We start from the raw sequence: 14,159 nt of genomic DNA, 5'->3' as shown, positions 1-14,159 counted from the left end.
CTAGATTCCATCAGCTGACAGTAGTAGACTTAACGTCTATTGATATCACTTCCGCGGTGGCTAAAAAATTGATTTATTGCATGCCACGATATCATAGATCTTTTAAGGTAATTGTCTATGTGAAAAGCAGTGATCGTAGTGCTTTCAATGATTCTCTTGAGTATATAAAAGAAAGAAGAATAGCTGTGAGAAGGTAAATGTTTATAACTTATAAGGAATTACTTTTATAAATGTCTGTTTGTTATTTCAGTAAGAGAAAGTTGGATATCGAAGTCGAAGATGAGGATGATGACGATATTGGTAGTTCAAGAAGAAGAATTCGTACACCATCTCCTGTACGAGAGGATGTGGGTTTGTTGCGAAACCAAATTGCATCTTTGAAAGAAACATTTGGTGATATTGCCAGAAATCCAGCTGCAGTAATACCAGATGCTTTAAAGCTAATGTATGCACACAAGCAGTATGTAGATGGTCAAATCATCACTCAGGAAGCTGGAGAGTGTGGTGAGCCTAACACAAAAGAACAGGCCAGCAATTTTGTTGAGAAAGTCGCTAGTAGGCTTATCGAAAGCATAGCTGTATCGAACACTGGTTCCTATATGCTCATAACACAAGCTGAAGCCTACCTTAGGGATTCGCCCAGCATCGATGACTGTGCCAACAGCACCATAACAATTGGCTACCCTGAAAACCTTGTCTTCGTTGTTGAGCAGAAAAGAGAGTATAGTAACCAGTGGTTCGAAGCAAAAATTTATTATAAAAAATTTGAATTCTTAGTAACCGGGTGCCTTAATGGCCGTTACGACAACAATGCAATCCAGGCATTCCTCGGTGCTTCCCTCGGGAAGAAATTCGAGCTGAATGGCTACTGGAGAGTATATATTCCCCTTGAAGCTGTAAAATGTATCAAGCATGCGAGATTACTTCGCAACTTTACCAAGAATGCAAGTGGATTGAAATGGCTATTGAAATCAGAAAGATTTCACAGCAATGGCTTTTCTACCGCTTGTCCCCTGAACCTGCATGCAACTGTTAACATTAACAGTATTGTTGCTGCAGGTTCATTGCTGTTAAAAATGAAGGCTGAAAACATGAATATTCAGCAAGAATTAGTAAAGGTTCTCAAGAGATCAGACGAACTAAAGAGCCTTGACTTTGAGCACCCGGCAGCAAAAAAAAATGAAAGGAAAAGAAGTTCATTGAAGTTATCAAAAGGAAAGATGCTGGCTGTTGAGATCACATTGACGGTACTTCGAGGAGGTATTGTTGCGAATGCCAAGTATATCGAGTTGTTTAAGAGCTTGATCAGCTCGAGAATGAAGACCCTCAATAACAGGGCAATTAAAGAAAAGAAGTATTTATGTTAAGCCTTCATTACTATAAGTTTTGACTGTGTATTTTTTTTTTTTTTTTTTTTTTGTAAGGGCGTAAAGCCAGAATTTTATTAAAAAATTTAATAGTCACTTGCGAGCAGCAGTGATCTATCGAAAGTCGTAAAAACATAAGTCAAAATAAAACTACTTAAGTATGAAATGTCCCCAGACACACAAGAGTGGCCTGGAAGACAGACTCTGGGACAAATTGTTGATCATTGAAAATTGCCAACCAGTGAGCACGCCAAATGCACCAGAAGGTGCAACCAAATATGCTTTCATTACTAAAGGAAGAGAGCTTCTTGGCAAGAAAACGTAAATGATACAGTGCTGCGATAATATAGTCAGTAGTTATAGACAAGGAACCAAAGAAATGTTTCCAGATACGGGCCCAAACTTCAAATTTTTTAGGACAAAAAACTATAAAGTGTAGCTCATCCTCCAAATTGGACTGTTGACAAAACTGACAGCAGGGAGAGAGTACAGAAGGCATCAGCCGGTAGAGCTTGTTAGAACAAGGAAACTTGTTCTGTAGCAAGTGATACCATGGCGTCCTGATCTGCACAGGAATGGATAAATTCCAAAACCGAGCCCAGAAAGTACCTGGCAGACCAGAAGTGGGATTTGGCACCCTTTTTCGTTGTGATAAGACTTGAAGATGTTGCCGTCGCACCGTACGTGGAAGAGTAGTGGAAGACGTATCGTCAAGCAAAGACTGCACCGGCTCAGAGACTACATGGGCATTTTGTACAATCTACAGTTATTACTAACTACTATTAGGCAACATCAAACAGATATCATAGTAATCATTTGTTATTGAAATTATAACATAGGAAAAGATTCTTTTGCTTACTACATCTGTATGATAATATCATTTTTAAAATACCGTAGGAATGTTTGCATTTATTAAAAGCTATTGTTTTTAGGGATAAGGAGTTATGTGAAAAATAAAATGGAAGTCGTCAACAGAAAAAAAACGAAAATTTATTGATATTGAAATTTTATGAATGATAAACCACGGATGAGTAGCAACCTTCTTGTAAATAGCCTCTTTCGAAAGTATAGTTTTTTTTTAAGATAGTATTTTTTTAAATAATAAAGAATCACCCTTGAATTACTCTTATAAACACTTTTTCAAGTCTATAGGATATGAGTGGTACCCCGAAGGGCGTTCCGTTCACTGTCAGGTTCTAAGTCTATGTCTGGAATGTTCTGCGAAAGATATACCCTGTTTCTAGGGATCACCCTCTCTCAAGCAAAGTGTGACCGGGTCTGTACTTCGGATGTTAAGACATCTTCCGTATGTCGCTTGGACGAACAGAGCGGGTGCTACTTTACTTGAGTTCGCATTCCTCTTTAGAGCTTACAAGTTCCAGCAGATCATCGTCCCATCCTGCCACAGATTTTAGAAGCATAGCAAAGAGGTCATAAAGAGATAGAAAGAGAAGAGATTACAAAGATAAAGAGACTACCAAAAGAGAGCTTTTACAGGAAAGGATTGCTACCAAGTGAGCCATGCAGACAGAAAAACAAGTACAGAGGCAGCCTTAAAGGAGCCATTTATATTGACACAGAAGAGAATAACTATTGAATTAGAATTAAAGTTAATAAAAAGGATAATTCTATTATGAACATTACTTTTTAACCAAAGGAGCAGCAAAGAAGGAGCCTTGATCATGACAAAGACAGGCAGAGTAAGCTATTTCAAAAATGTTAATAAAATAGTTATATAAAAAATGATTTTACCATTTTATGAGGCTAAAATATAATTTCTTTTTCAACCATCAAAACCAATGGAATGAAGCGTTTAGCGTTGAATGAAATCAAAAGGACCATAGAAAGATAAACAAAGAGAGCACACTAACTTTTGATGTTAACTGAGACCAAATAAAGAGACAAAGAATTGATGCATTGTGTAGGCCATATATTTTAATGTTGATTAAAGACAAACTTCATAGTAGATAAGAGGTTTTAAAAGGCCAAAGAGAGAGAAACATGCTTGAAACACAAAAAAGTAGCAAAGCATTTGGTTAGGAAGAGGAGTTTTGACAAAAGACCATAAGAGCCAAGTTTAGATTTGAAAAGACAAAATAATTAGGCCATCAGTTTTAGAGAAGAGTGATTATTTGATGAAGAAAGAAAGAAAATAATTTTGGCAAAAAGAATTCTTTAAATATCTTTTTTTTTTCACATTCTTGATGAGCCATTCTCCTTTTTTTTTTATAAAAAATTTTAAAACTTATTTATCCATAAAGAGATGGTAAATAAAAGGACAGAGTTAATATAAACTAACAAGTAAACAAATACAGAAAAAAAAAGTTATTTGTTGATTATAGCTATTAACCTTTCTTACATGCTAGATCCTCTCATTTAAAGTTTTAAATAATATATTTTTATTCTTTTAGATGAGCTTTATATCTTAATAGACAAGGTAGTTGCTTGCTTATTGTTTATTTGTACAACCGTTTTCTGCATAAAAGATACAGAAGATTTAAAGACCTACAGCCTCCCCCTTTTTTTTTATTAAATTCATTCCTTTAACTAAAAAAATACTTGTTTGTACTCAGATTGTATTTTATATTAAAAGGTCCTTTTTCCTTTTCTTTTCTTTTGCTATGAAAGTAAATGTTCCTTTTAATTTGCTTAGTTAAAAAAAAAGGGAGTAGGTCCATTCCGAATTCCGTGTGTAACAAATGTCATACGGAGAAATTTTAACCTACCCCTATTGTTCACGATACAGAATAAAAAAATCTTCTAGATCGATTTTAACAATGTAACTCTAAGCTATTCCTTGACAAACATTTAATTATACTTTATAACAATAATCGTTAAGGAGAAAACAGACGGAATAATCAATGAGTACTCTTTTTTTTTTGTGTTTATTTTTTTCTCCATATGCAAATCCGGCTTTTTTGTGTTACTATTTGGGGCTGGTGCTAAAAAAAATACTTTTTTTTATGCATGAGCTGTAGATAAGCAGCTTTGTGAGATAATTTTGCGATATTTAGACAAAGAATCGGACAATAATGTCAACGATAGCCTTTTCTTTTGTAGATATGATGATCAACGACCTTTAATAATCATTTTCTTGAAACTGAGTTCAATGATATGAATACCTCATCTTGATTCTTTTCATGGATGAAAATTTAAAGCTCTTCAAAGAGTATAAGGATTGAAAATGATGCGGATTTACAAAGCATTGACTTGTCACGAAAAGATAAGGACAGTTAGCATAAGAAATTGTAAGTCAATAGTTTTGATAGTTCTTTCTAGATATGATTGATGACAATTTCGTTCAAGATAGGAGCCTATCCAAAGAATTGTAATCGTTGAGCTTTCAATTTTAACTAAAAATAAATTAATTAGGGCTGGTTTTGAGACACTCAAGAATAAAAACAAAGACTAAATTATTTTTTTATTTGACAGATGTAGTAAATTCAATAATATGGAGTAAGTTTCTTTTTAGAAATTATAGAATGTTTACATAGTTCTTTCCGTTCTTAAGCATAAAGTTATAACCGAAACTTATAATCTTCTTGTTGTAGTGGATTATCACAAAAGTCCTAAAATATGCCGTTTAAATTTAAAACATGCATGTAAATTGTTAAAAATCAAAAACGAATTGCTTCATTCAGTAAATAAAATAGATAACACTAACTATACTTTCCTGAGGATTCAAATAACGATTTTTTTTTATTTAGAAATAAACATTTCCTTATCTTTGTTTATAAAATATAATAGGAGCCACACGTCTAAGAGCGATGTGAATCAAAAGAAATAGGATGTAAGCGATTGGACATGCTAGTCAAGGTCAAGTCTTCTCCTTGAGGGTGGCAAGAATGCAATTTTTAACACGAACGCATCATTTCATCGCGAAAGTTAAAAAAAGGATGCTTACGTAGATTTTAGACAATCATACATTATTTTTCGCTTTTTCTTCTAAGTAAATATATCCATGCAACATATTGCATATTTCCATCTACTTTCATCCAAGGCTTCCGTACAAGCAGTTTTAAATCTTATGGGAACAATTCAGGTTGTAGGTACCCGAGCCAAGTCGAATCCTTTAGATGGAAATAAGCGTCTGTTGTTTGTGTCTTGTTCTAAGCTTAAAATATACATACTTTTAGTTACAGGGATAGCAACCTGAACATGATGCAATGTATGGTAGTCTTAAGATGAACCAAATATTTTATCATAGGTATTCAAATATGAATGCATAAAAGTATACGAGACTAATGAAGTTTAAAGTATCCGACCTTTGGAGGAATAAAAGCCGCCTTTTAAGCCATTGGAAGTTAAAAATTCGAAAATTGAGAAAAAAACATGACCTTTAGAATCTTGTTTCCCGCTCTTCATTTTAAACAATCTCTAATTGGAAGGCATACTTGTTCCAATCCTTATTGCCTCCATTTCAGATTCCGATGAAGTGGTAAAGGCTCTTTCACGCTACACTTTATTTTCAGATTTAATATATGATAAAAAAGCTTTTTAAGTTCTCTTTATTCAGATTTTTTTTTGCGTCGCGCACCGTGGAAGTTATTATGTCAAATGAACAAATTGAACAACTCAAACAGAGAAAAAGTTGAACAAATTATCGAAGGGATGTCAAGAAAATTCAGTCTTGATAAATCAGGAGACAGTTACACAGGACTCCCCAAGGTGATCTTGGACGAGTTGGAGAACAGTTCCACAATCCACCTACAAAAGAACATCAAAGAGTTCACCAAGAATCTTCCCAAGTATGAAGGAAGATAGTGGACCAACAGCGAGATTTTTAACAAGGAATTCCATAGGGAACTCAAAAGAAGGACTGTGGATGATCTGCAAGGAACCAATGCAATATACAAGGGAGACGACCGTCTCATAACTACCGGAAAAGCAGCAGCAGGCCTTTACGAAGAGTGCTAACGCTTTTTGGAAACAGGGGGAAGCGAGAAACAATTTGTCCATATCATGAAAGGGGTCGGACAACTGGCGGTCTACTCGTATGCTACGAGCAGGACAACGAACACTGAGGTTAGGTCAATAGCGATCAAGGCGCTCAGACTCCCAGGCAGTATTAAACACCTTGAAGAAGAACCTTCAAGCGACAAACCATTGTCCCTGGACAAGCAAGATGTGGATAAAATATTTCTAGCAAGTTATGAACAGTCCATGCTCAGAACTGCAGTTGGGAGAAGACAAAATACATTCAATCAACGTGGTGAAACCTTTGGAAAACAACAATGGAACGCAAGAGGAAGAGGAAGTTTCCAAAAATCTTTTTTTGGAAGGGGCAGGGGACCCACACAAGCGGAATCCTAAACTCCAAATCAACCTCAATAAAACAAACAAAGTCACCAGTATCTTCCCCCAAGGTAACGGTATATTATAGTGTACCAGAAGATGGTATTTTATTAGGGGGACGTCTCCAACAATTTTCAATTCAATGGAGACAGCAAGTTTTACATCAATGGCCAGTGTCAGTGATCACTCAAGGCTACCAACTTCAATGGAATCGGACACCTCGCCCGTTGAGATACACGCCAATGGAGTTCACACAAGAAGAACAGATGGCTGTGGATGAAGCAGTACAAAAGTTTCTCAGTTCAGGGAGTGTAGGACGGTCACCTTCTCAAAACAAAAACTACCTGTCGAACTTTTTTGCTGTTCAAAAACCAACCAAATGTAGACCAATATTAAATTGTACCAAATTGAATCAGTACATACATTGTCACCATTTCAAGATGGAGGGAGTTCCAGCGCTAAGAGAAATTATAGAGAAAACCGATTACATATGCAAGATCGATTTAAAGGATGCGTATGCATTTGTACCAATTCACGAGAGTTCAAGAGATTTTTTGACATTCTTACATCTAGAAATAGTCTACAGATACCGATCTCTCGCATTTGGATTGAATGTAGCTCCAAGAATTTTCTCAAAAATTATGAAATATGCCTTAGAACCTCTCAGGGAAATTCGTCTTCACTTTGTCTTTTACTTGGACGAGATTTGTGTACTAGCCAAGACGAAAGAAGAGAGGACGAATTATATCCAACAAATGATTCATCACTTAGAAGCACTGGGATTTCTAATCAACAAGGAGAAGAGTATATTAATCCCGAACAAAGTACAATCATTCCTAGGTTTTCAATTCGATACTTGACGGATGTCGATTCAAGTTCCAAGGGAAAAAATCCAAAAACTGGAGGCAAGGATTCGACAACTATTGAAAACTACAAGACTTCGATCATGCAGGTGGATAGCGAGCTTGATTGGGAAAATAATAGCGATGATACCGGCAGTAGGAGAAGCACTTCTCCATGTCAGATATATGCAAAAGGATTTAGTGAGGGCACTTTGAAATTCAAACCACAACTGGGAATCAGCCTGCCTCCTGAGCACAACAAGCCGTCAAGGATTGACATGGTGGATAAACAATGTACCTCTCAAGAACGGGCTTCCGATACGATACAAGCAGCCAAGCCCAGATATCACCATTTACGTCGATGCATCGGGTTCAGGCTGGGGAGTCAGTTCTCAGTCAGTACAAATCGCAGGTTACTAGACAAAAAAACAGCAAAAATAGGAATTGCAAGTCAGGTAGAGGATATTGACTGCCCTGTAAGGGTACTTAAAAGCTTGATGGATCGCACGGCGAACATTCGAATGAATCTCCCCAAGGATCATACAATATTTCTGGTAGACGTGGAAAAAATAGATCAGATCGGATCTGTTAGACCAGTGACTACCGTATCATGGATACAACAAGTGATGCAAGCCTCAGGCATTGACACAAGTATCCTCAAAGCACACTCACTGAGAAAAGCAGCAAGCACTTGGGCAGTAATGCATAGACATAATATTGAACAGGTGAAGAAACTTGCAAATTGGTCAAACAAATCAAACACTTTCGAGAAATATTACTTGAAGCCGTTTAGTAAATTTCAAGAAAGTCAATCCATAAACAATACCATTTTTTCTGCAACAGAAAGCAATACCACCTCATCGGAACCTGAAACGGAGGCAACAAGGGTTGGAACAAGTATGCCTTCCAATCTTACAGTTATCGGAGTGGAAGATGGAGATGAAGTGGTTGCCCGCCCTTCAACGTTTAACTGGATTTCTTCGTTAATCTTCCCCTCCCAATAGAAGCAAGAAAAAATGCTTAGGGCGCTTCAAAGATTTGAAGAAAGAGGACTTAGAAATTTTTTTATTATATATTAAATCTGAAAATAAAGCGTCGCGTGAAAGAGCCTTTACTACCTCATCTTCACCCTCCACTCCGGCAGCTGTAAGATTAGCATAATTTAACTAGTTTGTATGCTGAATTTGGCTAAAAGAATTTTTATTTTTCGGCTAAGATTGCCTCAGGAAAATGGCTAATTGTACTTTTAAATTCAGTTAATTTTTTCAAAAGTTTGGCGAATAATTTCTGAAAAGAGTGAACATACACCCTCAGCTTTGCTCCTCTCCTTGTTACTCGCTTTTATAGTCAAATTGTTCGTGCTCAACTGAAATGCGGTCTGACTATTATCAAGATCACTACATTCCTTAGTAAACAACTGGAAGATGCTCAAAACGCCTGCTTGCGTCGGATTTTCGGTGGCTCTCGCACATCTTCCACTACGATAATGCTACATATGTCGAACCTGCCAATCATGCAGGAACGTGCTTACACTCTCCAATCTCAGCTCCTCTTACGCTCCTTTACTCTACCAGAAGATGTTTTGCTACACCATCTTCTTCCAATTGTCCGCCAGCCCCGAAGCTACTCCTAATGATACAAGCTCTCTAGGTCTCCCATTTGGAAGCGATGCTCCTCAAACCCAGGGTCCCTGAATTGCTGCTCGTTACGTTCGGTAAAACGAGAATACTGATAAGACAACCTCAACCACAAACGTTCTATGTATGCCTCCGTCCTCCTTATGCACTGTCGCCCAATTATCTCTCTCGACCTTGTTCTATGGTTACCTATGTCCAAATCTGAAAGAAGCCGCTTTATACGTTGGAGCCTGGGATGGATCCCTGGTGGTCGATACAAAACCTGCTATCAACACCCTGACCAGTCCTTCACAAAAGCCCATGCGATCCACTATCTTCAGATGCATCGTCGACTCATGATGCCCGAAACTGTTTCTGGCCCATTGTCCTTCCTTCTAAATATACTACCTGCCAGGAAACCTCGCTCCTTTAACACAACTCCCTCATGGACCTTTCGCTGGCTAATTATATGTATAACCCTATATGAACTCGATTACCTACATCGCACTAAGCATCCACCTACTCTGCGCCCATAGAAAGGATATTGAAACCGTCGAGCAATTTCACCAATAGCAGATTGCCTATTGATACAGACGGAGATGGCCTCTTTGAAGTTTCTTATAGGAGTATTGATAGTGCGAGAAATTTCCATAATGTTCGCCTCACGATCTAGACCCTAACTTATCTCCTTGAGAATGGATCAAAACGAATGGGGAGCTAAATTTAGTATTTATGATTTGGATGAGCGATATCCAAATTATGAAGAAAAAATAAAGCAATTGAGTCTTTGTTGAAGCTACAGAGCAATTTATTGCTGGAAGGATTGTACAGAACAATGCATTTGACAGCACTTCTCTTGTCATGATGAATGATTGCAATACAAATTAGAAGAGAAAGTTGCCTAACTAGAAAATGTACAAAATTATCTAAACCACCTTGTTTTTTATGATACGAGTACTGTGGAATTTAAGCTTAGCTGTTGTCATGTATCATAAACAGAGTATCTTTCGTTCTTAAAATCACCTTTCATTTTATTTTATCTTTTTTTGTAAATACAAGATGTGTTATTCGAGAAGGGAGCCCCTTTAGCGATAGCATATGCTTTCACTATGCATTTGTATTTAAATTGTGTTAAAGTAAACATGTATCGATAGGGAGAAGAAAAGCCAATTTTTGCATATATGTATCCTTATGTAGGATGCATGAGAAGATTGTAAAGAAACATTTGGTAAGGATAAAGTGATTATTGTATCTCAACTCTACAGACACAGATAATGATGATGTTGGATATACATATGAGTAAAAAGAATCGGGAAGATTATTATACTAAAGTATAAAAAACACATTATACAAGACCAACAGTTGAAATTACCTTTGAGTGCTGCAGCGTTAAGATACAAATAAAAAGAAACTCTAAATAGAGGGACAGTATTCTTTGAGCTTTGTGAAACATATTCCACCAGAAAATGTGGTCTTTGTGAGCGATTGTGTTTCTATCTATACCTTGTCTGAATAACCATAATGAAAAGCTTGAATTTTTGGATGATCCAGTCTATAGCTAAAGAAGAGAATGATAAGTCAGCTCTTTTGATGACCTTTTGTAGCTATTAAAAAATATTAGAGAAATTTGCTACATTTTGTGTAGTTTGAGTACATGGAGTATCTCTGAATAGATATTGTATAAAAATCTTGAATGAAGGCACCAACATATAGGAAATGAGTTCTGTATATAATGGCTTTAGCTTAGCAAAAGGACAGCAATGGCAATGCTAAAAAGTTAGTTTTCTCTTGCACTCTCTTTTTCCTCTTTATCTTCAGGGTAAGTTCAATGCTCTTGTGATTCTATCCAATTGCTTCATTTGTTCAAGATATTCTTTGGTAGAAATTATTTCATATTTTTCTTTGTAGTGAGATAATATTGCCTGTACGGTTACTTCTTTCAATAGACTAACTAGAGCTTCACTCTCATAGAACTCTTCTTTGTCAATGTATGGCTCTTCTATCCAATGACCCCAAACAGATTTAAACACTTCATCCGTCAACTAATAAAATGGAGGGTTTGTATTAAATAATTTACAATATGCGTATAAATAGCCTTTATGACTTACCTGCTCTGATATGTATATCTTTGTCTTTCTTTTACCTTCCATCATCTTCTCCTTACTGAGGATTATAATTCTTGAAAGATCATCAAAGATACTCTTTAGCTTCATCCTGTACTTGCTGAAATTTGCTTGCAGTAAGCGAACGAGTTGATCATCCGGTTCAATGGATTGGTCAGTGTAAACTGACATGGCTACAAGGACAGCTTCTTGATCGCTAATGTATCTGCTATGAACAAACAGGCGATGCTGTTTTCTGTAATATTCCTCATTTGCATCATCTTCATCCTTTTTACTACCCTTAGGTGTCGTCGAGATCAATGGAATGGGTACATCTCTAGGCTTATACACCCCTAGTGGCATAGTATTTGCTTTTGTTGTCATAGGAAGGTCCTCTGCTACGATTGGGCAGGAAAATGTTACCCTCTTGACAGATCCTTGAGATTTGTAAGGTCTTGGCCATAATTCTTCTTCGTTGGAAGATAAATCCATAACAAGGGATGGGGCGGAGCTTGCTTGAAGCAGTAGCTTTTTTTTGCTGCTACGTAATTTTCTTCTTTGTTTGTTCATTGGGCGACTTGTGTAACTAACATCGGTATTGTTACCATTGGAACGAATGCTTTTAAGAGCATTGTTATTAGCACTGCCAGAGTTAACAGCGGCTGAAGTACTGCTGACGACTTCATTGCTCGTGGTACTTTGGGGAAGCAAAAGAGGCTGAGCCTCTGTTCTTGGTCGATCCTTTTTTCTTTTTGCCAATAAAGGCGAGCCATCGGGCTGCTGTTCTTGCTTCATCTGGTATGGACCCATATTATTGTGAGCAAGCAGGGAGAGAGGCGTACACTTAGTAGAGGCCGCACTACTACGAAGTCTACTGAGCCTTGAGGTATCAGGTAACGACTTAAATACCTTGCTGTCTATTTGTAGCCGCTTGAGCTCAAGCTTTCTCTTTGAAGCTCTTTGCTTTTTTTGCTGAGGGGTGAACACAGCGGAAGAAGCACCTGGTACTTGGGTATATGGGCCACTTGTGGACACCATAGGACAGTGGATACTATCCAGCTGCAACCTCTTAATCTCACGCTCCTTTCTTGATGTCTTGTGCTTCTTACTCTGTGGGCAAGACGCGTCAAAAGAAGCACCTGACGAGCGCGCTCTGACCACATCAAAGGAATCAGCCGTTTTATCAGCTTCCTCTGACAACACCGCTTCTCTTTTTCTTTTCGTGCCTCCTTCACGTGAAATCGCGTCTTGTAACTCATCCGGATGGATGGTAGTATCATGACTTGATGAGAAAGAAGTACCATCAACTAATAAATATTCGTGTATATTAACTATCTGAAACTTTAAACTAGCTTTTAATTTTATTACCCGTACGCTTTGCTATAGGTCTTCTTTTAGAAAGAATTTCTACTTTAAACAAAACGCGTTAATATTTTGACGCTTCCCTTTTTTTTTGTAACAACTATTTTTTGACTTACGCTTAGAAGCAGGTATGATCTTTGAGTTGACCTTGCAGCGACTACGCAATCTGCTTGAAATAGGGGTTCTTTGTTTTGGCATATTCAGCAATAAGTCAGTAAAAGACAAATTAAAGAGAAAATAGGGAAAGCTGAAAATGAAAGAAAGAAAGAAAGAAAAAAAGAGGAGAATGAAAAAGACAAAAAAAAATGAAAAAAAATGAAAAACACACACACAAAAAACTTGGAGCTTAGATATTATAACACCAAAGTTATTCATTGAGTGTATTGACATCTGAAATATTCATATTTGTTTTTAAACCCAAGCTATATATTTTCTCTAAGTATCAGTTTGCAGTTAAGCTTTCTACGTATAAAGCATGTTTCACTGATCAAGAAGGATAGTGATGAATTATATCCACAACATTAGATCGCTTATTAAAACTCTTTCATTGGCATCAAGTAACTGAAGAGCCGATCCATTAAAGGGGTTAAGTAGGGGAAAGATGGAAAATTGTAAATAGTTCAACGATCCTGTATGTCTTTGACAACATATTACTGGGAATTATATAGACGCGATACAATCAAAACCTTTGATTAGATGTTCATTACTCTTTTCCTATACTTCACTTTGGCCTACAAGGGACTCTTAAATATACAATAAACGTATTGTTTCTACTGAATGTGACCATTTTAATATTATACAGGTACACAAAAGACATAGTAAGAACATGTAAAATAATATATGCGTTCAAGATCTAAGGAATAAAGAAAGCTCCATCAATCTTATTGCATAAAAGAAACAACCATAGTCTTGCTCTTAAGCTGGTTTCTTAGAGAATGAATAGAACAAAAGTACAAGTACCTGTAGATCTAATGAGCCAGTTTAGGTCCGATATAGAATAAGTAACACAAGCTTTTGAAATAGTATTGTTATATATTCCTTCTTTCTTTTTTTTTTCTATAGACGCTTTGTCTACACTTGCTTTGCCTATCTCATAAAATGTTTCTCTTTTGAATGTCATAAATAAGGTTTTTGAAATGTTTCACGTCTCCTTGTTACTTTATACTGTGTACGATATTCAAATTCAGCTAGTGGGCTGCATTATCTTTATGCTTACCTGACAATGAACAACCGCTGCAGAAACTTTACAAAAATTAATGTGTCATATATCTGGTAGAAGATATCTAAGATATCTTACGATCCTGAAAGAGAATTTATTTGTCATCATCTTAGATTATTTCCAGTTTAATGTATTGAGTAAATTTGAAGGTATAGACTGTTTTGACTATGATCCCAATGAAAGGTAAGCAGTAATCAATCAAATAAACAAGGCAAAGGCTAGTTTCACGCGACACGTCACTCTCAACTTTTAATTTATCAGATCGAAATGTCTGTTTTGAATGTATGGTTTCTTATTGCATACAACTTTAATGTAAAAGCCTTTTAAAATTTGTAGAGATCTCCATACTTTAACGC

General features: G+C 36.6%; 6 protein-coding genes across 6 annotated transcripts; 3 read left to right on the top strand and 3 right to left on the bottom strand.

Annotated features, from left to right (window-relative positions):
- Positions 1 to 230: 230 nt before the first annotated feature.
- On the top strand, positions 231 to 1,367 carry RO3G_02137 (uncharacterized protein; the record flags this gene model as incomplete). Its single annotated transcript, XM_067656728.1, has 1 exon — positions 231 to 1,367. The coding sequence occupies one exon, from the start codon at positions 231 to 233 to the stop codon at positions 1,365 to 1,367; it is 1,137 nt and encodes a 378-aa protein (XP_067512829.1).
- A 1,507-nt stretch (positions 1,368 to 2,874) lies between these two features.
- Positions 2,875 to 3,122, bottom strand: RO3G_02136 (uncharacterized protein; the record flags this gene model as incomplete). Its single annotated transcript, XM_067656727.1, has 3 exons — positions 2,875 to 2,957; positions 3,012 to 3,072; positions 3,120 to 3,122. The coding sequence occupies 3 exons, from the start codon at positions 3,120 to 3,122 to the stop codon at positions 2,875 to 2,877; spliced, it is 147 nt and encodes a 48-aa protein (XP_067512828.1).
- A 2,802-nt stretch (positions 3,123 to 5,924) lies between these two features.
- On the top strand, positions 5,925 to 6,131 carry RO3G_02135 (uncharacterized protein; the record flags this gene model as incomplete). Its single annotated transcript, XM_067656726.1, has 1 exon — positions 5,925 to 6,131. One exon carries the CDS (start codon positions 5,925 to 5,927, stop codon positions 6,129 to 6,131), a length of 207 nt encoding a protein of 68 aa, XP_067512827.1.
- A 388-nt stretch (positions 6,132 to 6,519) lies between these two features.
- RO3G_02134 (uncharacterized protein) lies at positions 6,520 to 8,508 on the top strand (the record flags this gene model as incomplete). The annotated part of the gene is made up of 3 exons (XM_067656725.1): positions 6,520 to 6,733; positions 6,777 to 6,946; positions 7,249 to 8,508. The coding sequence occupies 3 exons, from the start codon at positions 6,520 to 6,522 to the stop codon at positions 8,506 to 8,508; spliced, it is 1,644 nt and encodes a 547-aa protein (XP_067512826.1).
- Positions 8,509 to 9,457: 949 nt separating this feature from the next.
- On the bottom strand, positions 9,458 to 9,772 carry RO3G_02133 (uncharacterized protein; the record flags this gene model as incomplete). Its single annotated transcript, XM_067656724.1, has 2 exons — positions 9,458 to 9,581; positions 9,618 to 9,772. 2 exons carry the CDS (start codon positions 9,770 to 9,772, stop codon positions 9,458 to 9,460), a joined length of 279 nt encoding a protein of 92 aa, XP_067512825.1.
- Positions 9,773 to 10,934: 1,162 nt separating this feature from the next.
- RO3G_02132 (uncharacterized protein) lies at positions 10,935 to 12,782 on the bottom strand (the record flags this gene model as incomplete). The annotated part of the gene is made up of 3 exons (XM_067656723.1): positions 10,935 to 11,162; positions 11,229 to 12,529; positions 12,701 to 12,782. 3 exons carry the CDS (start codon positions 12,780 to 12,782, stop codon positions 10,935 to 10,937), a joined length of 1,611 nt encoding a protein of 536 aa, XP_067512824.1.
- Between the last annotated feature and the right edge of the window lie 1,377 nt (positions 12,783 to 14,159).

The sequence above is a fragment of the Rhizopus delemar genome, genomic scaffold (genome assembly GCF_000149305.1).
Source record: "Rhizopus delemar RA 99-880 supercont3.1 genomic scaffold, whole genome shotgun sequence".
Lineage (NCBI taxonomy): Eukaryota > Fungi > Mucoromycota > Mucoromycetes > Mucorales > Rhizopodaceae > Rhizopus > Rhizopus delemar.
Note: the sequence above shows the minus strand (reverse complement) of the source record. Positions and strands in the feature narration are given on the sequence as shown.